Source organism: Engystomops pustulosus, chromosome 4 (genome assembly GCF_040894005.1).
Source record: "Engystomops pustulosus chromosome 4, aEngPut4.maternal, whole genome shotgun sequence".
Lineage (NCBI taxonomy): Eukaryota > Metazoa > Chordata > Amphibia > Anura > Leptodactylidae > Engystomops > Engystomops pustulosus.
The window spans coordinates 58996634-59021672 of NC_092414.1; the positions used below are offsets into that span (position 1 = coordinate 58996634).

The 25039-nt window shown below is 41.9% G+C and overlaps 1 protein-coding gene across 4 annotated transcripts in view; it reads left to right on the top strand.

Moving 5' to 3' along the window:
* The first annotated feature begins 10446 nt into the window (after positions 1-10446).
* The window catches only part of PDLIM7 (PDZ and LIM domain 7), a 68020-nt gene continuing 53427 nt past the window's right edge, over positions 10447-25039 (top strand). The window contains exons 1-2 of one of the 4 annotated variants that reach the window (XM_072146007.1): positions 10447-10606; positions 10809-10913. In XM_072146007.1, coding sequence (XP_072002108.1) covers positions 10818-10913 — 96 coding nt within the window. In that variant the 5' untranslated portion in view covers positions 10447-10606; positions 10809-10817. Of the gene's footprint in view, positions 10666-10808; positions 10914-25039 lie in introns of all 4 variants that reach the window. The other 3 variants (XM_072146008.1, XM_072146009.1, XM_072146006.1) reach the window with 3 other exon arrangements.

A 25039-nucleotide genomic window follows, 5' to 3' on the forward strand; every position in this document is an offset into this window, starting at 1 on the left:
GCCTTGTTGATGCCAGAGGTCAGAGGAGAATGGGCAGACTGGTTCGAGCTGATAGAAAGGCAACAGTGACTCAAATCGCCACCCGTTACAACCAAGGTAGGCAGAAGAGCATCTCTGAACGCACAGTACGTCGAACTTTGAGGCAGATGGGCTACAGCAGCAGATGACCACACCGGGTGTCACTCCTTTCAGCTAAGAACAGGAAACTGAGGCTACAATTTGCAAAAGCTCATCGAAATAGGACAGTAGAAGATTGGAAAAACGTTGCCTGGTCTGATGAGTCTCGATTTCTGCTGCAACATTCGGATGGTAGGGTCAGAATTTGGCGTCAACAACATGAAAGCATGGATCCATCCATCAACGGTTCAGGCTGGTGGTGGTGGTGTCATGGTGTGGGGAATATTTTCTTGGCACTCTTTGGGCCCCTTGGTACCAATTGAGCATCGTTGCAACGCCACAGCCTACCTGAGTATTGTTGCTGACCATGTCCATCCCTTTATGACCACAATGTACCCATCATCTGATGGCTACTTTCAGCAGGATAATGCGCCATGTCATAAAGCTGGAATCATCTCAGACTGGTTTCTTGAACATGACAATGAGTTCACTGTACTCAAATGGCCTCCACACTCACCAGATCTCAATCCAATAGAGCATCTTTGGGATGTGGTGGAACGGGAGATTCGCATCATGGATGTGCAGCCGACAAATCTGCGGCAACTGTGTGATGCCATCATGTCAATATGGACCAAAATCTCTGAGGAATGCTTCCAGCACCTTGTTGAATCTATGCCACGAAGAATTGAGGCAAAAGGGGGTCCAACCCGTTACTAGCATGGTGTACCTAATAAAGTGGCCGGTGAGTGTATACACGAAGCAGGCTCATAGATTTAATGCTATTAAACTACTAGTTCCCTCACTACTGACGCTGCGAAAATGCAGTGGCGGGGCAATCATACGCCCGCTCACGAGTGCAGGCGTATGATAAATATGCCCCCATGTCTTAACAGTATAATTTTGTCTCAGAAACCCAAACCCATTAAGAAGTATGGCTTAACCCACTCCCATTAAGAAGTATCTCTTTGTTCAGTTCACTAAAAACCATTTGTGGCAGTACGTCTCACCCATTCTGTCCCATACCCATCACACCCCTAGCAGTCCTCCAGGGCGTACCCTCACCCATTAGAAGCATATTTTATGTGCTGTATTAAAGATAACAATCTCAGATTTGTGGTGAGTTACAAAACCAGAGATACAGGCAGTTAAAGAAAATATACCATTTGATTTCATACATTATGAAGCAAACATACTCTGAAAATGCTGAAGCTACACTGATGCAGAAACATATCTTGTTTAATCCCTGAGTTGAGTGGCTTTGCTGAAAAACAAATTATAAAATTCAGGACCTTGGGAGAGCTAGATCTACATTACACACTTTGCTTTCTGAACAGCCAAGACAGGACTAATCAACCTGACCTGGATCACTCATACACAGAGGCTGAGGGATGGTGCAGCAATTGATTATTTTGCCTGGCAGGGAGAACAGTGATTACATCATCCTCTGGTGCAGTGCATAACTAATGGGCAGTGTATTATAGCTGTCAGAAATAAGTGATAGGCTGGCTATTAGTTCCTCTGGCATATTGGCATATGCTGTGGACAGACCTAGGGGCCTCCATTAGGATAGAAGAAATAGGAAAAAGTGACAATCCTAGGGTGAACCACTACTGTATTCCCTTGAACTTTTTCGGTATGGTGGAGGGAACTGCTTGATCAACAAGCATATCATGTGTAACCACAGTTCACTCAGTCAACTCCTACTTTTGAGCATGTAAATAATTCATACCACAGTGATATTCTTTTTGTAAGGCCTCATGCACACACACATTGCCACAAAAAATGGATCTGTGGTTTGGTGGTCCTTGTGACATCTCTGTGTCATCCATGTGGCATTCGTACCATTCAAGTTCTCATATATTTCTATGGGAAGGCCGAAGCCACAAACAGAGGCTGGTATAGGACTTGCCCTGAGTGTTGTATAGCCTCCAGATTCAGAAAAAACACATTCATGTGCATTGGTCCATTTATGAGTCACTGTGCCGTAAGTTCCAGGGTCTTCTGACAACGAATAAGATTTCAGTCAGATTTACCTGAGTCGAGTCAGGTTTAGAGACACTGCAGTAGTTCTCTATTACCTAGAAACATGCCTTCTTTCACAGCACTGGTGGTTGTGTGATCTACACAACCGGAGATACAGTTAAAGACATAGTTGGAAATGTGAGCTACAGATAAAGATTCAATTCCCATTTTGTATCTGCCTGTTTCTCTGTTTCTGTAGCTCACCGAACTACAGGCAATCTTAGAGATGGGATCTTTATATTTAATATGACACCAAAAGCATGTTTCTAGGTGCCAGAGAACTGAAGTTAAGAGCATCTGAAGTGACACCTCCGCCCTACAGCCTCCAATCCTAACTCACCTGACAAAATAGACATTTATCTGGGCTTCTACACCAGAAAACTGTCCCACGTTCCTGTCCCACATCTGAGCATTACCTAGATCGTGCAAGCGTTCACTTCGAATGTTCACATGGTTTTTGCGCAAAACTAGTGTTGGACGGTGGTCCAGCCTCTGCCTGGTACATCAGTGCGAATACACATCTCTTCTCAGCTTATTTGCATATGAATTTGTGGGGGATTTTTTTTTATGGGTAAACCTGCAATATTTCACAATAATTGCGGAATTATATAGATTACATGTCATATCCTATCTGAGGGGGCTGGTAGTTTAATTGGGTAAAATCTGGAGACAGGTTCCCTTTAAAATGTTCCTTTTACCAGTATTTGGTTTTCATTGTTCTCCTCCTATATCAGAATACAGGAATGGAAATGGAAACAGTGGTGTGATTGTAGCCTGAATGAACTGTCATGGATATGTATAGGAAAGTAAAGTACAAGGTGTCAGTAAAGTAAAATGGCAAAAAAAACTGAACACTTCACATTCTTGGGGATAAAAAAAATCTTTTCAAATTCTGGAATAAGAAAAACGCAGAATAACAAAAACCATACATAATTACAGATTTATGCAGTCCTGGTCTATATTGTGCTATTTGCTTTGTTTGATGACCTGTGAGAATGCCTCCTGCTGATACTCGCCATAAGAAGCTAAATAACAGGCCTGTGCCAGGTTCTGCAGTAAGATGCCTTTTATTCTTTGATATCTTCGTGCTGTGTATTTTATAGCCAGACTTTCTCTAAATGCAGCATTTTATTATTTTCCCGGAAAGAGAATAAAAATGTCATTATAGTTTAATCTTGTATTCAGATTGGATATTAAATAGAAGCAGCAAAACATCAATTATTTGGGGAATTAGTAAACATGGTTTTGGATGCTTTTGTACATGGAGACTGGTCATATCATTCTCTAGGATAGCGTTATCTCCCACATATTATTTACCATTTGGGGGTTTCGCACATTGGGGGGGATTTACCAATACTGGCGCAAGCACGACTGTCGGCATCGGAGATCAGTCTCCGGAAGGCACAGTCCGATGTTTTAAAGTGGCGCACGGCTGTAACTAAATAATGGGTAGATGGTAATAATCAGTCGTGCGCCACAAAAATGCCGACATCAATGAGATGTGCGCCAAAATGTTACATGGACTGCGCCTTAATTTTGCTCTCTGACCAATTTTTTTCCTGGACTATTGTACGCTGACAAAATACACATAAATGTGACAGATAATGTGGAAAAGTTAGGCCACGCCCACTTGCGGCAAATAAGACAGAGGAGTCGGGATAGTAAGAAACATCTGTTCTTTCTGGCGCAAACTCATTCTAAATAACACAATACACTTTTGCGCAAAAAAACCCCCACGAAACCGACAATTTTTGGGCACAAGTACGATAATACATCTGCCCCATTACCTTCCATTTTACAATATTTCTGATAATGTCAGTTCCTTTTTACATTTATCCCCTTATCTCCACACCCAATTTCCAGGTCATTTCTGTTTTCTTCGTCAATGCCTTCTATAAGCCATAACTTTTTTGGGGGACAAAATATAGTTTTTAATAGCACATATATTGTACAGGCGGTCCCTTACTTAAGAACACTCGACTTACATACAACCCCTAGTTACAAATGGACCCCTGGATATTGGTAATTTATTGTACTTTAGTCCTAGGCTACAATAAACAGACGTAACAGTTATCACAGGTGTCTGTAATGAAGATTTCTTGTTAATCCTGGTTCTTATGACAACCCTAATGTTTTAAAATCCAATTGTCACAAAGACAAAAAGTTCTGGCTGGGATTATAATGATAAAATATACAGTTCCGACTTACATACAAATTTAACTTAAGAACAAACCTACAGACCCTATCTTGTATGTAACCCGGGGACTGCCTGTACTGATGAACTTAAACTGTTTCTATGCAGTATACTTAAAAACAGAATCAAAACAAATCTGACATTTATTCCAATAAAATTTTCCTAAATTTATTGTGGAACCTAAATAATAGAAAAACATTTCTCTCTGGGACAAAACACCAACAACAATGGCAAATTTATATATATTTTTTTAAATGACACACGAGGGGTTCATTAAGCTTTTTGATTGTGTTTAATGTTTAATTTAATTTATTGTGTGATAGGTAATTAAAAAAAATGTAATTTTGGGTATCTTTTTTCTTTCTTTTTTTAAAGATTTTTGTTGCACGTGATAAATACTTTAATAGTTTTTCGTAGCCTGGCTTGTTACATGTGTAATTGTACTTTCTTTTACAGGAAACCTGTCACCAAGGCACTATTTTCCATCAAACACAAATTCCAAAGGCCCATAACATGACCAAAGCATATTTGCGTTTGTTATGTTTGTGGGATGTCAGCATCAAACAATCGTCTTCTCAGAATTCATAGCGCAGCCCACCTGCTGTATTTCCTTCCCCTGTGACATCAAGTATGGGCTCATCTCTGCTTGTTTGCCTGTCAATCATGATGATGTATTCTTTTTAAGAAGCCGTCTTTTTTTGTATGACAATTGCTCCACCACCTCTCACTGACTTCTTTACACATTCTGGGTCCATGAGAGCCATATAATGCACAATGACATACTTCAGCTCTGCTACATCTGAGGTATAACAGACACAGAGTGCCTCCCTTCCTTGGATAAAGACCATATCTGTCTGTAGGTTGTAGAGTAAGTCTCTGCACGACAATGCTTGCTGGCAGGAAGTGTCTGTATGTCAGCTGGTCTTGTAATGGAGGGGTTGGGTCTGAGAGTTCTGCAGTGTGCAGACAAGAGAAGCTGTTTATGAGAAGAATCTGCCATGTCCAACTCTAAGGCTACATTCACACGATGTATGCCCGCCGTATTATGCCGGGGAGAGGAGCAGGGGATGAGAGCAGCTCAACCCTGCCCCTCTCCATAGAGTGATTTAGGACCTGAATGTATCCATTAGAAGATCTACAGATCTTGGGGCAACCGAAATTGTATGCCCCAGGACTGATAGAGACAAGTTGGAATTTTATCTGTGAAATGCTGCAATTTTATTAATAACATTGAATTAGAGAATGTGATATTTTATTATCCTGAGTAATCTTTGTGGGAATACCCCTGTAAGAAGCAACATTGTGACCCATTATGATCCAATATTCTTTATTTATGTAGTGCCATCATATTCCATAGTGCTTAACAAGTTATGGGAGGACATATGCAAAAAGAATAAGACATGAAAACATAGTCATATGGAACAATAGGAGTGAGGGCCCTGCTCACAAAAGCTTACAGTCTAAGAAGAAGAAGGGGGCCACAATATCCCTCAATGTCTCCCATTCCCTGGTGTATTGTACCACATTGGATGTATGAGGGAATTTATTTTGGTTGGAGTCTGTGATGACGTAATTTGCACCAAGTTTATTCCATTCTGCAAAATATTTGGTAAATTTAGTCCATCTGAAAGACTAGCACTTCTGTTTTCAGATTTTCCTCCTTTTTCTTTTCCACTGGCTCAATAAAATATGGCTTTCAACTTTTTTTTGTGACTTCACTATTGATGTGGCAAATTGACTGGCTAACCATGCTCATGTTTGTGGATTTAATGGTGGAAAAATGCATAATTTCCAGATATTTGGCAAAAATTATCATTGACTTTCCAGGAGAAAAATTGTGTTTTTTTCTTTCCTTGCTGCTCCTGTTGTGCTTCATTTATAAGGTTTTGGCGCGGCAATATTGGTGATTTTCATACACTCACTTTTTTTGGCTGCACAATTTAGGTGCCACTTGGGAATCCAACACTTTTCCTGCGCTTCTAGTTTTCCGACACGTTTTTTAGTGCAACTTTTGGCAGGCGTTTATTAATTTGGGCACAGGGTGGCCCAGGAAGTGTGCTATAATTTTCAGTGGGATGTAAACTTGTGGCGGAAGCGATTAATGATTTGGCGTTTAAACAAAAGGATTAGAAATGTCTCCCCATTCATAATAATAATATAATAATTCCTTTATTTATATAGCGCACACAGATTATGCAGCGCTAAACGGAGCTTGCCAAATTAGTCCCTGTCCCCATGAGGCTCACAATCTAATCAACCTACTAGTATGATTTAGAGTGTGGGAAAAAAATGGGGGACCTGGAGGAAATCCACACAAACACGGAGAGAACATACAAACTCTTTGTAGATGTTGACCTGGATGGGTGAAGGAGAAATAGAACTCCCTAGAAAAGATTTTGGGTGATGGCACACTTGGTGTTTTGAACACGTTTTTGGCCCGTTTTAAGCAGTCCTTTAAAAAACGCATGCATATTTTTAAAATGCATCAGTTTTTGACAGGTTTGACCAATTCTTTTAATTGAAACTGGTCAAAAACGCATGCGTCTTTTGACGGACTGTCCAAAAACGCGTTCAAAACGCCACATGTGCCATCACCCTTTAGCTGCTCTAATAATGCACCAAAAATGGTGCCACAAAACGAGTGTGAAAACTAGAAGTGCTGGATTCACAGTCGGCATGACAAATTTGCGCCCAAAAAAAAAAAGTCGTGAGTAGTGGAAACAATTGTGGCACCGACACTTCATAAATAAGGCGCAAGAGGCGCAGCAAGGGTAGAAAAAATTCTGCCAGCTTTCCGTTTGAAAGTCCATAATAAATTTCCCCCTTGGGGTGCATTCACCCAAACCGCAATGGATCAGCTAAAGAGAGATTTGCTTAATTAAATGGCGGTTAACATTTGCAAAACTCAACAGTTAACGTGTGCGTTAACAAGCTAATGAGATAACACATTGTTAACACATGCGTTAACATTGCGTTAATGGTTGCATTTGGTAAACACAAATGTTAACGAGCACTAGAGCACAGGGGATGGGCCTTGGCCTGATCGCATATGTGTTTCTTGGGAAACGCATACGCTTGGTAACCAGAACGCGGAGTCTAGAATTTAAATAAAAAAACGTGGGTCTGGTTATCCATCGCCCGTGTTTCCCTGGAAAGGTATATGCGACCGGGCCGAGGCGCACTCCCCGTGTGCACCCTGGGTCGTGTTAAAAACACAACACTAGCGGAACGCTGTGACCACGGCCTCAGGGTGCTTTCACACGTTTGGTTTGGACGTAACCAGTAGTCATTTTCAAAACCAAAAGCTGATGTGGATGATAATGGGTCAGAACCAGGGGCGCACCTGCCATGAGGCGAGTTGAGCATCTCGCCTCAGGCGGCGCGCCTCCTGCCCGATGAGGGGGCGGCACCGTGCTCCCACTCCCCGTCAGCCGGCATCGAGTTCCCCGCCGCCGCTGGTACCGTGCCTCTGACCCCCGCTGTCGCCAGACAGGACCGCGTTGCTGCCCTCCGTCCGGGACCATGGTCCCCGCTGGCACTGTGCGCCGTGGTTCCGGCACTCCAGTGCTCTCTTCAGCTCCGTGCTTCCGGGCGCTGGCCCACACACCTGCTCCCAGCATGCCTCCGCTTCCGCCCCCCACACTCCGCCGCTACCCCCACTGCTCTCACTCCCACAGTCCCTGCTCCCCTCCCCCCAGCCCAAGCTCCGGACCCCGACTCCGCTCCCGCGGTCCCCCCAACGAAAGCTCCCGGCTCTGACCCCGCGGTCCCGGCTGCACTCCCCCAGCCCAAGCTCCCGACCCCGCTCCCGCGGTCCCAGCTCCACTACCCCCAAACTAAGCTCCCGGCTTCGACCCTTCTCCCGCGGTCCCGACTCTCAAACCCCCCTTCCCAAAACCTCGCTGCTGGGCTGCTGGCTCCGACCCCCCTTCCCCTTCGCTCCCGCGGTCCCGACTCTCCCTCCTTCCTATCCTCGCTCCCGGCCTGAAACCATCCACTGCCACCGCAGGACAAGGCAGAACTTACCAAGACCATAAAAGAAAGGTAAAGGTATTTTATCATATATATATATATATATATATATATATATATATATATGTATATATATATATATATGTATATATGTGTGTATATGTATATATGTGTGTATATGTATATATGTGTATATATGTGTGTGTGTATATGTGAACATGCTTGTGTGTATATATGTATATATGCTTGTCTGTGTATATGCGTGTGAGTGTGTATATATGTATATGTGTGTGTGTATATATGAATATGTGTGTATATTTGCTATATGTATGTGCAGTGTGTGTATATGCTGTATCGACTGTATATGTGTATATATGCTGTATGTATATGCTGTGTTTGTAATATTTATAGAACTTATATTTTGCACTACATGGCAGCACGTTGTATGCATTTTATACTAAATGGTGGGGGCACTGTATGCATTTTATACTAAATGGTGGGGGCACTGTATGCATTTTATACTACATGACGGTATGCTGTATCTATCTTATTCTACATGGCAGCACGCTGTATGCATTTTATTCTACATGGTGGTACTCTGTATGCATTTTATTCTACATGGCGGCAGGCTGTATGCATTTTATACTACATGGTGGTACGCTGTATGCATTTTATACTACATGGTGGCACGCTGTATGCATTTTATTCTACATGGCGGCATGCTGTATGCATTTTATACTACTTGGTGGTTCGCTGTATGCATTCTATACTACATGGTGGTTCGCTGTATGCATTTTATACTACATGGCGGCAAGCTGTATGCATTTTATACTACTTGGTGGTTCGCTGTATGCATTTTATATTACATGGTGGTTCGCTGTATGCATTTTATACTACATGGTGGTTCGCTGTATGCATTTTATACTACATGGCGGCAAGCTGTATGCATTTTATACTACATGGTGGTTCGCTGTATGCATTTTATACTACATGGCGATACGCTGTATGCATTTTATACTACATGGTGGTACGCTGTATGCATTTTATTCTACATGGTGGTTCGCTGTATGCATTTTATACTACATGGTGGTACGCTGTATGCATTTTATTCTACATGGCGGCATGCTGTATGCATTTTATACTACATGGTGGTTCGCTGTATGCATTTTATATTACTTGGTGGTACGCTGTATCTATCTTATTCTACACGGTGGCACGCTGTATGCATTTTGCATTTCTTTATTTTTACATCAAACCAATATGATGGATCTGGTCCTGACGTTCCCTGATATATTACATATATGGGGGGGGGGGGGGGGGGCGTCTCTCTATGGCTCGCCTCAGGCAGCAGACAGGCTTGGTACACCCCTGGTCAGAACATATCATTGATAAATGCTCCTCCTCCTCTTTTTTCACTCCACTCCTGGTTTGGACATCAAAAACTGCATATGAAAAACTGAATGTGTGAACACACCCTCAATCTGCATTCACACATGCATTTTTTGATGTTGAGGAGGGATAGCACCTCTCTCTGATATATTCTGACACATTACGATCCACACCTGCTTTTGGCTTTGAAAACTACATCTAAAAACTGAATGCATACTTTAGAGGGCAGCATGGTGACTCAGTGGTTAGCACTATGGCCTCACAGTGCTGGGGTTCAAGTCCCATCCAGGTCAACATCTACAAAGAGTTTGTATGTTCTCTCCATGTTTGCGTGGGTTTCCTCCTGGTCTTCCGGTTTCTTCCCACACTCGAAAACATACTGGTAGATTGATTAGATTGTGAGCCCCATGTGCAGAATGATAATAATAATTCCTTTATTTATATTTTTGGGATGCTTTTAAAAACCACATCCAAAAAACTCTACATGTGAACGCACCTTAATGGATAAAAGTCAGCTGCTGCTTTTTATGTCAGGGGGGCTTTTCCCAAAAGGTGTGGTGTTCTGTAAAACTTTTACTGTAAGTGCCTTACCATACAAGAAATACCTTATGAATAAAAGCGGTGTCCATGTTCCTGAGGTGAATGTAGGTGGCAGCCCCTCCGGCCGCCATGATAATGGTGGTGTCTCCAGTGTGAGACATCACTGTGGCTCTGAGGAATGTGCTCCCCCCGTGTTAGCCGCTGCCTGGGAATGTGTGCTGCAGCCCTGGTCCCTCCCAAAGCCGCGCATGATTCATTTCCCTGTATCCCCCGGCCCCGGCCCGGGTGTCATCTTACACTCCTTATATAGCCTGGGAGCCGGGGAGAGCTGGCAGCACTCGGAGCTTGTCCTTCTTCCGCCCGCTGCCTTGGGTGAGACTGTGGGGGAGACGCTGAGGTGCATGGAGCTCCCATAGGTGCAGCGGCTGCTAGTGGGTGCCCTCTCTGTATAGGGACACTGGGGAGCAATGCTAGTGCAGTGTAACAGCACACATAACTATAGCATAGAGAAGATCCTCCTGACAAGCTCCATGGAGTTTCCCACACTCACATTACTGTATTGTCTCTTCTGCAGATTGATGACATGGAGGATTACAAAGTGACTTTGGATGGACCAGCTCCTTGGGGCTTCCGCCTGCAGGGAGGCAAGGACTTTAACATGCCACTGTCCATCTCCAGGGTGAGTGACTGCCTGCTATTACTGCGATCCATAGGTGGCTAAACATCCCTAATGCCCTGGTGTTCAGTAAGCTTCACACCGGCTTGGGGGGAAAAAAAAAAAAGTTAACCGGTGATGGGATTTAAATGTCACCTTGAAAAAATGTAGACGCATATATGTGTGCCCCATGTGTGCGGCTATTGACCATCAGCAGATGGAAAAAAAATATGTTAAAAGTTGTAAAAGTTCTACTAATAGGAGTGTTGCGAGAAAAAAATAGTTTGTGAGTATCCGGTTTCATGATAGGAATTCCTTGAAGTAGAAGCTTCTGTTTCCATGACACATCGGAATGGGCTGCACTGACAGCAGGAGATACAAACCAGGGTTACAGCTGATGAGACACGGGCAGAAAAAAATGTCATTTTTGTGTAAATGTTATAATATTTGAGGAATATACACCCAGGACAGCAATGACATAGTTTAAAGGGGGCAGCGCCTGCGTTACTGCCAAGGCTGCGTTGCCTGAGGAGGCCCCAAGGCCCATCTATAACATCAGGGCACAGTAGTACTATAAATGGTCACTGCCCTGGTATAGCTACCACTTTATATTATGGATATTGTCCATTAATCTCTTTGTTTTTAGAATAAGAAATCTTTTATATCGCCACCATATTCTGCAGCGCTTTACGGATCATGCTCTGTCTATTCTTTATTATTGCAGATATAGTAATGATGTATTACACAGCGCTGTACAGAGACAGTTATCACTAACACCAATTTTATAGAAAGTTTTCAGTTGTTTCTGACTTTTTTGGATAACATAGTATTTTTTACACCCTGCTATGTTTTATTATTATTTTTGATATGTTAAAAAAACAAGTTATGAATAAGAAAATCACCAGGGTGCTGGTATTGAAAGGGTGAATATGTGACATATGAGTGAGTGACACGGCAGACGTATGTGACTGGAGGCAGCTGGGTGGGTGTCGCCGGTGACTATAGAATGATGGGTGGGGGCTTGTGTAATGTTCACAGGTCACTCCAGTAGGAACCTGGTGGGGGGCTGAGGAGCTGAGTGTGTGACATTCACTTCACACCCTCCTCCCTGGGGTGGGGCGGCTTTTGTTCTTGTGTTGATTTTGCTTCGGTGCCACGTTCAGACAATCACTTCCCTTCACGCCAAGCATTTTGTTCTGCCCAAATGTTTGTATGAGGGGAGGTCCTGCCCAGACAGGAGCAGTCTGCTTGGGGTTGTTATGGTGGTAGGTGTGTTAAACGGTGTCAGAAACTTAAGTATCCATCACAGCCGTACTATATATGAATAATGGTATTATTTCATTTTTGTGTTCCAGCAACGTGCAAATCACTGATATGGTTGTTGGACCCTCATTGTAGAGAACAGACCGCAAACAGACCTCACACAGGGTGATGTCCGCTATATAGCACTGTGGACTTGTATGAGAGACTAGGACACAAATGAGAAACAAGCAGTCCAAGCAAAAGTTCTGTGTAATTCTATGGAGCACTGTAAGGATGCTTCCATTCAATAAGAGTGTGTAGGAAATTGCAGAGCACAACGCTCAGTTATCTTTCACTTTCATAGACAGGGAATGGGAGAAGCCGAGCGCTGTACTCAACAATTTCCAATATTCCATGGAGCAGCAGAATGTTTGCTCGTTTACCCACTCCACACATTAGTGAGAATGGGACCCCCATACTGCGAATTGTCGGGGTCCTATTCTGGGCTGTTCATGATCAGGTTGTTATCCCCTATACTGCGGATAGGGTATAACTTAAATAGTTGGTATAACGCCTTTAAGAGAGTGTGGATTTTATAGCAGTGCCGGTCAAAAAGAAACATTTGCTAAAGTTATTTGTCTTAAAGTCTTTGACAGAGACCTTGAATGTAACAGCAATGACATCTTTAGGTGGCAGTGGCCTTGTAAAAGACATAACACACGCCACTGTTTGCAACAAAAGTTTATTGTAATGTGTTATGTATTCCTTGTGTGAACAGGTGTTTGAAATGAAAGGTCAGCCTTCTCGGACATTTGGTGAGAGGCATTTCCCTTTATATACCTATAGGTCAGGAAAGAAAAAAAAACTCTATCCTAACTTTAGTGAAAGAAAACCTTAAGGACAGAAATCCCCAGAAAATATATTGGGGCAGATTAATTAAGCTCCATGCGCCAGTTTTCAGTTGGACTTTCCACATTCTTTTAGGTACAAAATGCTTGTACGGGTTTTAAGAAGTGTCTGCGCCACATTTGTGTTGAACGCAACCAATTTGGCCTGGCTGCACTGTTTCATGCGACACAAATTTCTGTACTGAAGGGGGGTTCTGTTGCTCAGTTGGACCATGCGCCAGATTTAACATGCAAAGTCTGACAGAAATGTGTTGTACGCCCTATGGTGCAAAAAAAAAAAAGTGGTGCACTTTGTCGGGGCAGTGCAGAGGGCACCAGAAATCCTGAATTTGATGCACTTTGCACTGTTCTTAGTAAATGTGCCACATTGAGTCCTATTTTACAACCTCTTTCTATTTTGCAGAAGGTATCTGGGGGCTAGGGAATAGTGGTTCCTCGAGAAGGACCGCTGTAAGGTTTAAAAGGTTGTCTGGGATTAATTTTGTGTTTATTAGTGGCCATGATAGTTGTAAAAACAAACCAAGTATCTAAACTATGCAAAAATTGGAAAAAAGCAGCACAGCAATAGGAAAGGTGGGTGCTATCCCAACAGACAATCTAAGTGGTCCACTTGTAATAAAACAAAAAATAGGCAGCACTCCAACTTTAAAAAAAAGTAAAAATGTGAGGGTTTAATCACCCACATAGCCACGTTTCGGTTGAACAGTGCAACCTTTCTTAAGCCTTGATTGAGATGGGTGAATAAACCTTCACATTTTTACTTTTTTTTTTTTTTTTAAGTTAGAGTGCTGCCTATTTTAAGTTTTATTATAAGTATCTATAATAAATATCACGTTTCTTCATTGCTTCGATCCAGTTCCGCCCCCCCCCCCCCACGTTACTGCCAGCCCACTGTGAGCATTAGTCCTGTATCAGGCCATCTTCAAAACTGTGCGGTTTCTCCGTGAAAATCGGACCAAGCACTGACCGGATTCCACAGACTGAGTACAGTGCTGGAAATAGGACACCTGCTTGCTGGCAGAAGATCCACATCAAAATGTATCACTGATTCAGAATGCACCATCCCCTCTCTGGTTGGTCTATGAAATCCAGCCAGCTCACAGGCTCACCGCTGTCGTTTGTCTCTCCACTAATGGTAGAATTTCACAGAATCTTATTTCATTGTTGTGGCTGCATTTCATGGTCCACCCATGAATTGAGTGAGAATAGATCTGCGAATCTGCAGAATAAAGTTGTAATGCTGTGGATTTTTACCGCTATTGTATTCTGCAGCGGATTTTCAATATCAATTCCCTATGGAAAATCTTCTTGGATACTAATAACATGTCCCAATGGTGGTAATTGTTTCCAATACATGAAATTGAATGGCCCATATACCATGCCCTCCCACTGGAAAGGTATTTCCCAGGAATAACAGGTGATCACTAGTTACACATTCCAGCCCAAAGCGATCCTGCTGATAACCAGGCCGATGTATGAAGCCCCTTCTACACTGGCGTTTTTCACGCGCGAGTTCTGCGCGTGCATTTGACACGCAGAACTTGCATTGCACTCTGTCCCATTGTATTCAATGGCTCTTTCTTCATTAGCGTTGTTTTTCACGCGCGTGCTTGCGTTCGTTTGCACGCGCGTCAAAATCGCAGCATGCTCTATTTTTGCGTTTCACGCGCGTTTTTCACGCCCCATTCAAGTCTATGGGGACGTATCAAAAACGCATTGCACTCGCGAACATTGCAAGTGCAATGCGAGTGCAATGCGTTTTAAACGTAAGGGTTGCTAGGTGACCAGAATAACAGTATTTCCCCTGCTCGCGAACGATCATTTAATTAAAAAAACACAATGAAGAACAGTGAAGAATAGAATAAAAACAGTGAACACAGTGAACACAGGATCATTTAAGAGAAAAACACAGTGCAGAACACAGTGCAGAATAGATTACAGATGTTCGGCACATCTGCTTACTTGTCGGGAGATACGCGCGGAACGGTGCGAACAAAATAGCATGTGAAGAACAATATATATGTGTGTGAAGAACACATTGCAGATTTATTTAAACATCTGCAATGTGTTCTTCACACACATATATATTGTTCTTCACATGCTATTTTGTTCGCACCGCTCCGCGCGTATCTCCCGACAAGTAAGCAGATGTGCCGAACATCTGTAATCTATTCTGCACTGTGTTCTGCACTGTGTTTTTCTCTTAAATGATCCTGTGTTCACTGTGTTCACTGTTTTTATTCTATTCTTCACTGTTCTTCACATCTGCTAACTTGTCGGGAGATAATATACACGGGGAACAGTGAAGAATAGATCGCAGATGTTTGCAACTTATCAGAAGACATTATTTTTCAATTAAATAACCCATTTTAATCCCAAACCATGGTCCCTTTGAAAAATGCTCGATTCTCCCATTGACTCGCGCGTGAAAAATGCGCCGAAAACGCTAAAAAACCGCTAACAACACGCGCGTGAAAAACGCAAAAACGCTAATTACTCCAAGGAAAAATGGAACAAAAACGCAGCCAAAAACGTCAGTTTTTCTCGCATTGCACCCTGACGTGAAACGCAACGCTAGTGTGGAAGAGGCCTGAATGTAGTGATACAGGAACAAGGGTTTGTTACCTTGCAGGGATAGAAAAGCTGTGGGAATACGCTCACTGCAGTAGTGTGCCATGGCAGCAAAACTCTCAATTATCTTATAATTGGAGCTGTTACCTGTTGTTAGATATGTTTTGTTGTGATTAAGAGAAATAAAAATTCCCGTTGATTGTTCTGTATTCCTGGACAACCTCAGGTGCAGATGTTAGGGTTAGTTGAATGTACTGTTCATAAATTGGTTATATTGATATGAAGTAGATTTATTGTTAAAAAAGTGAATTTTTTTCCAAAATATTTGATTTGATTTTCCAATAAAATTATTACAATACATCAGATACATTCCAAGTATAACATCCTAGTATAACATATCACATCACTGTATTTTAATTCATCCTATAGGCTCTCTTGGAGTTCAAGGGCTCAATACAGTATAATAAGCCAGAAGCAGCAGCGTCTCATATAGAAAATTATAAACATCTTCTCCATCTTGCTCCGAATTACGGAGTACAACAAGGTTGAAACCTAATGTTGCTGGACAGTGTCACGTATTTGACACTACGTCCCTTATAAGCTGCCATTATATAGTGCTCTGTCTCATTATGTTAGGGCAACCCTTCATTTGAGACAGTTAGTCATGACACTAGTTATGCGCTACCTATATTAACCAAATATTTATCCATTGATCTTATTTAGGTTTGCTTTATTTTGGGTTGTTTCTGACTGTGGAAAGTTCCTTACTTACTGAAAACCCCAAAAAGATGAATGGATGAAGAGTATGAACCTGCCCCTTTACTGAAACTTCCCTTTGAATGTGGTATAATATACCCTGTGATCTGATATCATGGGTCATGTAGGATGGCAAATTGGCCAGAATAAGGCTAGGGTTATACTGTGATCCTATAATGAACAGTAGGTCCCGAGTACACGGTTTGTTATCTCCAAGCTATGTAGCTGTGACTGGAAACATGTAAGTACAGTATCCTGTAATGGAAGGTATCACTAGAGTGAAAGAGAAGCAGTGACAGCTGGTCCTATAGACACACATACTTCCACTGTCTGATGTCATGGATAAGTCTGTGCACTGTCCTAGCATTTATTACCTTCTTGGGAGAGATGTGAGAGGAGACTATTATATACACAACATAGATTTTTATAGGGGTACAGTGGGTAGGTAATTTATAAATGAATAAATTTATAAAAATCACATAAGTATTTTATACTTGATATAGTAGAAAATGCATCGCAAATAATAATAATCTTTATTTGTATATCGCCATCAAAATCTGCAGCGCTTTACAAATCAACAGTCCAAACAGTAATATGGAACAATAGGAGTGAAGGCCCTGCTCACATGAGCTTACAGTCAATGAGGATGAGAGGGAGAACATTTACAAGGGTTGTGACCCGTGACGAACACACAATAAGTAGAACAGTCATTAGACTTCTTTTATATACACTTTTTGTTATCCTTTTTTATGGGACAAAACATATAAAAAGTTGTATTAAAGTGGAAATGTCCAAAATGCATCACTGTGATGCTCGGAGAATGCTTGCGGAATTCCAGATGGCAAAATTCTGCAGCTTTTCCAATACATGTGCAGAGAGCCTCGGGTACCAATGGGCAGAGCAGGCCTTCTCCTGTGCCAATCTCCATGGTTGCCATAGTGTCTATTGACCATGAAATCTACCGCCATGATGAGAAAGAACTTCTGTGCGTTACACGGGCAAAATTCCTTCCCCCATGGAACCCCCATAGTGTGCATTTACAGCATGGTGCCATAACACTGCGCGCTCCATGATGTTCATAGGTTGGTGGCAGAATAATGTTAGCACGACATGTAAAAACAGATCCATATTAGGTTGGGGACACATGGGATTGAATGACAGTGGTAGCACTGCCACCTACAAGCAAGGGTTATGCTTTCTCCTGCTAATGGAATTGCTGTGGACATTCTGCAATATTTTTAACACTTGTGTCAACAGCCCAAGGAGTATTTTTACGTGGATGAAAAGTTCTGCAGTTTACTTGTATGTCTTTTATGTCTCAATTTCTCAGCCTTTTTTCATGTTCTTGTTGGGCACATAGAAACAATGTAGAGTCATGTAGCTAGTCTTATCCTTGTCAATACAAAGCCAAGCAAACAACAACTATATTGACCCAATGACAGACCTTCAGTGCCTTTATCACTATCTGGGTCTGGAGTCAGACTCCTGTCTTGGCTGAATGTGACCTTTCATTAGTGGCATATTAACTAATGCAAATCAATTGCTTTCTAATGAACAATCTAATGTAAAGCACGCCGCCATGGAAAATATGAGCAGCGTGTGCAACATCTGAAGTATGTAACTAGGAGCGCTCTGAACATTTAATAGGTCAGTGAGAAAAGCTCGGAGGTGGATTCCTGGGGGATTAAATTTAGCCAACTTCTAAATAAATGCTAGGCAGTCTGAAGACTAGAACATCTCTCATATATGCAGTTTGCGCAGATGAAATGATAAAGTTTAAGGGTTCGTGCCCATTACAGTGACAAATAGATGAGAGCCATCCATTCAATTTATAATAGATGCACATGGCTGCACGGAACACAATATAATGGGACGCTTTTACTTACCTGTCTGCTGAAGTAAAGTGCATTATCTGACGATAATGCACTCTGCCGCATTTCACTAAGATCGTGCGCCCGATATCCTGCATGTGTCCCTTCCCCGCTCAGGTCCAACAGAGTTCACCTTCTGCTTCATGATGCATGTAAGTGCATTGTTTTGCCACACAATTTGGAAGTTAAATCCCGTGCTCAGTCTGAATCTGTCGGATCACCTAACAGGCCCCCCCCACTGATTTCTGTTGCATGAAATCCGATCGCATGCTACACAATCCCACCTGTTAAATACCTGTCACAGCCGCGCAAAACCTAAAAACGTTGGAAAGTGATGAAAGTGCGCATGCGGGCCCTTAGTAAATAAGCCCCAATGTGTTTTGTCTTTGGCTACTTGCACAGGAATGTTGCAAAAATCGTCAAGTTCACAGCCAATTTGCTTCAGTCTGGCATGTATTTTTCATGGATCCTCATATATATAACTATTGTCTATGAGTGATCCATTAAAAGCGGTTCTGTCTAGGACATGCTGTACTCTTTAACGAGTCTGATGCACTGTCCACTAAAATGTCAGCTATGGGCACTGATCCATTATAAAGTAGTGCATTTAGTGGCACTGTATGACATGAGTTCAAAAACGGGCCACACACGACGGGTTTATTGCACTGTCCTGGTCCATAGTATGGACCTGACCCCATAAACATGGCTTTCCCATGCTGATGATGAGAAAATGCTCCTGCCTGTGTTGTAGTCTTGGATTACATAGCAGATATGGATATAAAGACCACAGGATTTCCCTGTGTGCCTTGCATCATATGAAAGGGAAGTGACTCTTTCTCTGCTCTGTTTATTCCTCTGGCTGCCATTGTTATATGGTGAACAGGTGACTGACAACTTTTATGCACCATTTATGAAGTTTCTATCCCCTGTTTTATATGTATATGTGTATAAAAACACATGTATGGCTGGGTAAACATCACGTTTTCTGTATACGCTCATTGTATACATTGGGAGTTGTATATGCTGAGCCTATACATTGACATGTATGGGCAGATGGAAGCATGGTCTGTTACATTCAGCGCAAAAGGCTGAATGTAAAGATGCAGAAAGCCACGTCTAGCCATCCTGCTCCTGCCTGCTGAGTGATGTATAGGCTCAGCGGAGGGAATAGTAGCCTACGGGGAGTGGATGCAGCATATTGCATCTCTCCTCCAGGTTTGCTGAGCGCAGAAGGAGGGGGGGACCCTGTGATATCATTATCCATATAAGGACAGTGACATCACTGGGGAAACTGCCCTTTACATCGGCAGCAGCCAATCTCAGACTGTTGCCAATGTACACGCATTCAGGGGGGAGGAGTGGTCCCAAGGCGAGGTATCCCACTGTATAAGCTTGCAGTGGGATATATCTGTTCCATATGTTGTAAAGACACGCCAGAACACCCCCGACATGTCCTTACAACATATGGCACAAAACGTAATGTGAACCTAGCCTATGTATGCATCGGGTCATCTTTGCCACCTTCTCATAAAATGTCAGTAGTGAAATAAATTTGATAGTTAAATAAATAATGCAGCAATATATACTCAAGTATAAGCCTAGTTTTTCAGCACAAAAAATGTGCTGAAAACCCAAACTCGGCTTATACTCAAGTAAAAAAATATAGGTTTTACCAGGCTTTTGTGGTAAAATAAGGGGCCTCAGCTTATAATTGGGTCGGCTTATACTCGAGTATATACGGTACTTGCCATAGGGGACTCACTGATATATACAGCTACTCATGGGTTCAATGGCATTTGAAACAAAGCAGTGGTATTTCCTATTGGTGATCATACAGTAAGGAGCGCTAATTCTAAGATATGTAGATGTTTACTCATATGAGCTTATGGAGATGGAAATGTAAAGTCTACAAATCTGGAAGTGGACAGTGCTTTCCACTATGTTGTGGACAAGCCAGGTTACTGCACTTCAACTTCTTAAAGATTGGACTTTTTCCAACCTTATATACTATGATACTATGAATTTTCATTTGCGTTATTAATAACATATAGTGTTATAGATACATTTGTGTTGCTAAGGGTTTTAGCTCAGTAATTGAATGGCAGTCCATAGAATGACACCTACGTTTGGCAGCAGTTTGGATTCTAAGCAGTGATCTCATACAAGGGATTATCATGGCATGAGCGTGCAAACACACCCTGCTATAACTCGGGTGTAATTACTAGTAAGAAGCTGTATTTTCAGTTCCCTCAGCTTTTGATGTACTTTATATTTCGGGCAACCAAGTAAAGGCATTTTGCACATTGGTAGACAATAACCCTAGAGATAAATCAGTTTCAATTAAACTTTATGAGGGATTCATAATTATTAGATCATTGTCACCAATAGGAAAATGTTATTTAATGGTTTGTTTTAGAATGTGCATTAGGCTACCGGTAAATGAACTTGGACAAACATATACGGTATATACATATTTTTGCGTACCCATATCTTTCCATTGTTTTTTAGGTTTTGCAATATTGTGACTGAAATTACATCCAGCCCATCTAGAACAAATCTTTTCCCAAAATCTGAAAAAAATCCCCAGCATGTTTTATCATGTTTTAAAAGGGCTTTGTATGCGTTGTGCATCCAAGTCTTACAGACTAAACATAATAACAAAACATAAAACTGAATATTTCATAAATATATTATTTTTATTTCTTGTAATAATCCCCAGCTGATCATAACTAATGCTGGCTTCACACAAGTTCCAGTATTGTGAGGTTAAACGTTTTCTTGGCAGGAAACTGTATAGAAGGAAGTAAACACAATATGGCTGGAGATAAGGATAAAGCGTCACGCACAGGGGAAATAATATATAGATACACACAGAATTGTACACCGAGGGTGCATTCACACGTGGCATTGAATGCATGCATGCTGAGGAGAGATTTGCCAAATTAAATGGCAGTTTACTCTTGCGTTTACAAAAAAGGACCTGTTGATGCTTGCGTTTTGTAAACACAAATGTTAACAGCCATTTAAGCAGGCAAACCTCTCTTCCACTGATCCATTGCGCTTTGAAACGTATGCGTTTGACACCACCCTTAGGGTGCATTCACATATTTTAGTTGTCAACTGTTTTATATACATAAATGTGCATTTTTGCATCAGTTTTACCAGGCTTAGTAGATGGTAGAGTGGGTTTATTGGTTTATGCAGAGGAGGTTCTGCAATGATTATCTCACTTGGGCCTCATGCAGATGAATAAAGAGGGGACCATGATCCGGCCGCACTGTGAACGAGCACCGAAAAATAAAGGACATGGGCTATATTTTGCCGCATTACGGCTTTCAATGGAGAGAGGAGGGTTGAGGAGCTCTCACCCCCCCCTCCCCTCTCTCCTGCACCCCGCAGGCGAACATTCGTTTATGTGCATGAGGGCTTATTGATTTAATCTGCGGTGAAATGTACCAATTTGACTCTTTAGCACCACAGTCAATTATTGCTTTCCTTTAAAGGTGTTGTCTGGAGAGAAAATAGACAAAAAACACGGCTGCTTTCTTCCATATACAGTACATCTCCTGGCCATGGATAGTGTACGGTATTGCAACTAAGTTTCATTTATTTCTATACAGCTGAACTGCAATACTAGCACAGACCATGGTCCAGTCTTCCACTTGGAAGAAAGCAGCCATGTTTTTCAACCTTTGGACAACCCTTTTAATACTTCTCCCTGCCCTCCCAAATTTTTTGTTGTGCCATTGAGATAGGTGCTTGTTTTTTTGTGGGGCAAAATAAAGTTCCATTATGTGGATCTCGAATTTAAAAATATATTTGTAGCTATGGAAGTAAAAAAAACCCCAATCTATTGTCTACAATCAGTTTTGTTCATGGGACTGCGAGGCCTCATTTATACGACTGTCTGGGGACGTGTATCGGCCGGGTATACGTGACCATAGACGGCAATGGCGGCCTGGCAGGAGTATGGTGCCACACATGTTCTAGCTTTCTCCATGTGTTTGGCTGTCCAGTGCTGTTCTCTATGTGGAGCGTTTATCTCTCCTCTTCTCCAGCACATCCCCTGTATTTTGGGTTGGCATACGCCTGTGTGAATGTACACTTAAAATGGTATTTTAACTTTATTCTGCAGGTAAATACCTTTAGTTACAAACGGACCTCTGGTAATTGGTAATTTACTGTACTTTAGCCCTAGGCTACAATGATCAGCTATAACAGTTACTAAAGGGGCCTGCAACTAAGCTTTATTGTTAATCCTATGATAATTATGACAATACAACATTTTTAAAATCCAATTGTCACAGAGACCAAAAAAGATTTGTCTGGAGCTACAATTATAAAGTATACATTTCCGACTTACAAATTCAACTTAAGAACAAACATACAGAACCTATCTTGTATGTAACCCGGGGACTGCCTGTACTATATATTCTAAGATTTTTTATGGTGTTATATACACGAGACATTTTATGACCTTTGTAGCACACCAACTATGTTATCGTATTATTATGTATATGATAAAGGTAAAAGAAGGTTTTATATTGAACTTTAAATATAAGCAGTGTTATATTTTTTGAAATCCTCATATTAGATCTAGGAGCATGATGATGTTAAAAGACAGATTTATTTTAAGGTCCCGCAATGGTTGTGTGGTGGTGTCAGCCCTTTTTTGGCTTTATTTACATAAGACTGGACGGCTCCTTCAACGGCTGTCTAAATCTTTCAGCGGATTTAGGCCAGCAGAATAGCGGTGGACTTATGCTGTGAGATTTTCACAGTAGCTGCATCTGGATGTGACCTTAGTCCTGACATTTATTAGTTGCAGTTATTATAAAGAGAATGTCACTAATTTGCAGAAGTATCTATTACGCTGCATTTTGTCAGGATGGGATTTAGCTTATGTTCACATCTTGATCAGAGCCTATTTTGACAATTTGATGTGATACATAAATCAGTGGTGTCACTTGATGTGGATTGTGGTGGATACATTTTTGATGTGAGTGCTGGTGGTAGTTGGATGTCTGTGGTGCTCGGCGTTCTAGTGTTTAGCTTTACATCTGCAAGTCTCCACATCATAGCCCATAAATGGAGATTCCTGGAGAGGAAAGGAGTTAATTTGTATACTTGAGCACTTCTCTAAGATGTAGATTGGAAAGAAGACAGCGACATCTTGTGACCTTGTGCTTTCAGCATCTGGGGATGTCATTTGATAATGTCTTTGCGCAGAGTTCTTCAATGGATTGAATCATGTAAAAGCATGTGAAATGCGTGTCCCAAAGCAAAAAAGAAACAAGTTTGGTTTTTAATACAAGTTCTAATTGTAAGTTGTTACATTGTAGTTACACTTCTGTTTGTAGATATTTGATCGACTGCATCTGTCATTAGAAACAACCAATTTAAATATTAGATCCGTCACTTCTTTGCTTTATAAAAAAAAAAACATAATAATAATTTAATTTGTATCATGACTTGAAAGAGATATCTATATCTTTAGATATATGGATCCACAGGTTTTGAAATTACAATTTTATCATCACTATATATTTTTTGTAACAGCTTGTCCGAAAGTGGCTAGAATATTTATTGTGGATATTTGTTGAAGCAAATCTGTAAACTCTAAAAATACAGATTGATGTGAAGGCAGCATGTAATAGAGAGGGAAAGGCTGAGCAGATTGTACATAGCGCCAGCTATGATTGGTGTGCCCCTGTGTTCCTACTGTAGGCAGTGTGTTATAGAGCAGGATGATCTGTGCAGATTGCACACAGTGTCCTATCTGCAGGCAGGGGTAGCTGAGAGGATTGTACATAGTGACAGTCTATGATTGATGTGCCCCAGTGTTCTATCTGCAGGCAGTGTGTTATAGAGCAGGGGAAGCTGAGACGATTGCACACAGTGTCCTATCTGCAGGCGGCATGTTATAGTGCAGGGGTAGCTGAGAGGATTGTACATAGTGCCAGTCTATGATTGATGTGCCCCAGTGTTCTATCTGCAGGCAGTATGTTATAGAGCAGGGGAAGCTGAGAAGATTGCACACAATGTCCTATCTGGATGCAGCATGTTATAGTGCAGGGGTAGCTGAGAGGATTGTACATAGTGCCAGTCTATGATTGATGTGCCCCAGTGTTCTATCTGCAGGCAGTATGTTATAGAGCAGGGGGAGCTGAGAAGATTTCACACAGAGGGGCTTATTTACTAAGGGTTTGCAGATCGCACTTTCTCTGGACTGTTCACGGTTTTCAAGATTTGCGCAGCTTTGACAGGTATTTAACAGGTGTCTGCGCTGGGATTGTGTCTTACGCGATCAGATTGTGGCGTAGTTGCACTTGCTTTCATGAGACAGAAATGGGAGGACGTGCCCTCGGACGATTCGGCTGTTTCGGACTGAGTGCAAGATTTAACTTTTAAATTGTGTCGCAAGCCCAAGCACTTACATGCACCAGGGAGAAGAAGGTGAACTCTGGCGGACCTGAGTGGGGAAGCGACACATGCTGGAGATCAGGCGCACGATCTTAGTGAATCAAGACACAGTGCATGATCGTCGGACAATGCACTTTCATGAAATCTGCGGGACCAGACAAGTAAATGTGCCTGAGTGTCTTTTCTACAGGCAACATGTTATAGAGCAGGAGGAGCTGAGCACGCAGATCTTAGACAGTGTCCTATCTGCAGACAGCATGTTATGTTAGAGCAGGGGAAACAGAAGAGAGTGTGCAACTCAACAATTAAAGGACATCTACCACCAAGATATTGTTTTTTTAGCTTCTTATGCCCTTGTTTAAAAAAAACGATGCAAATG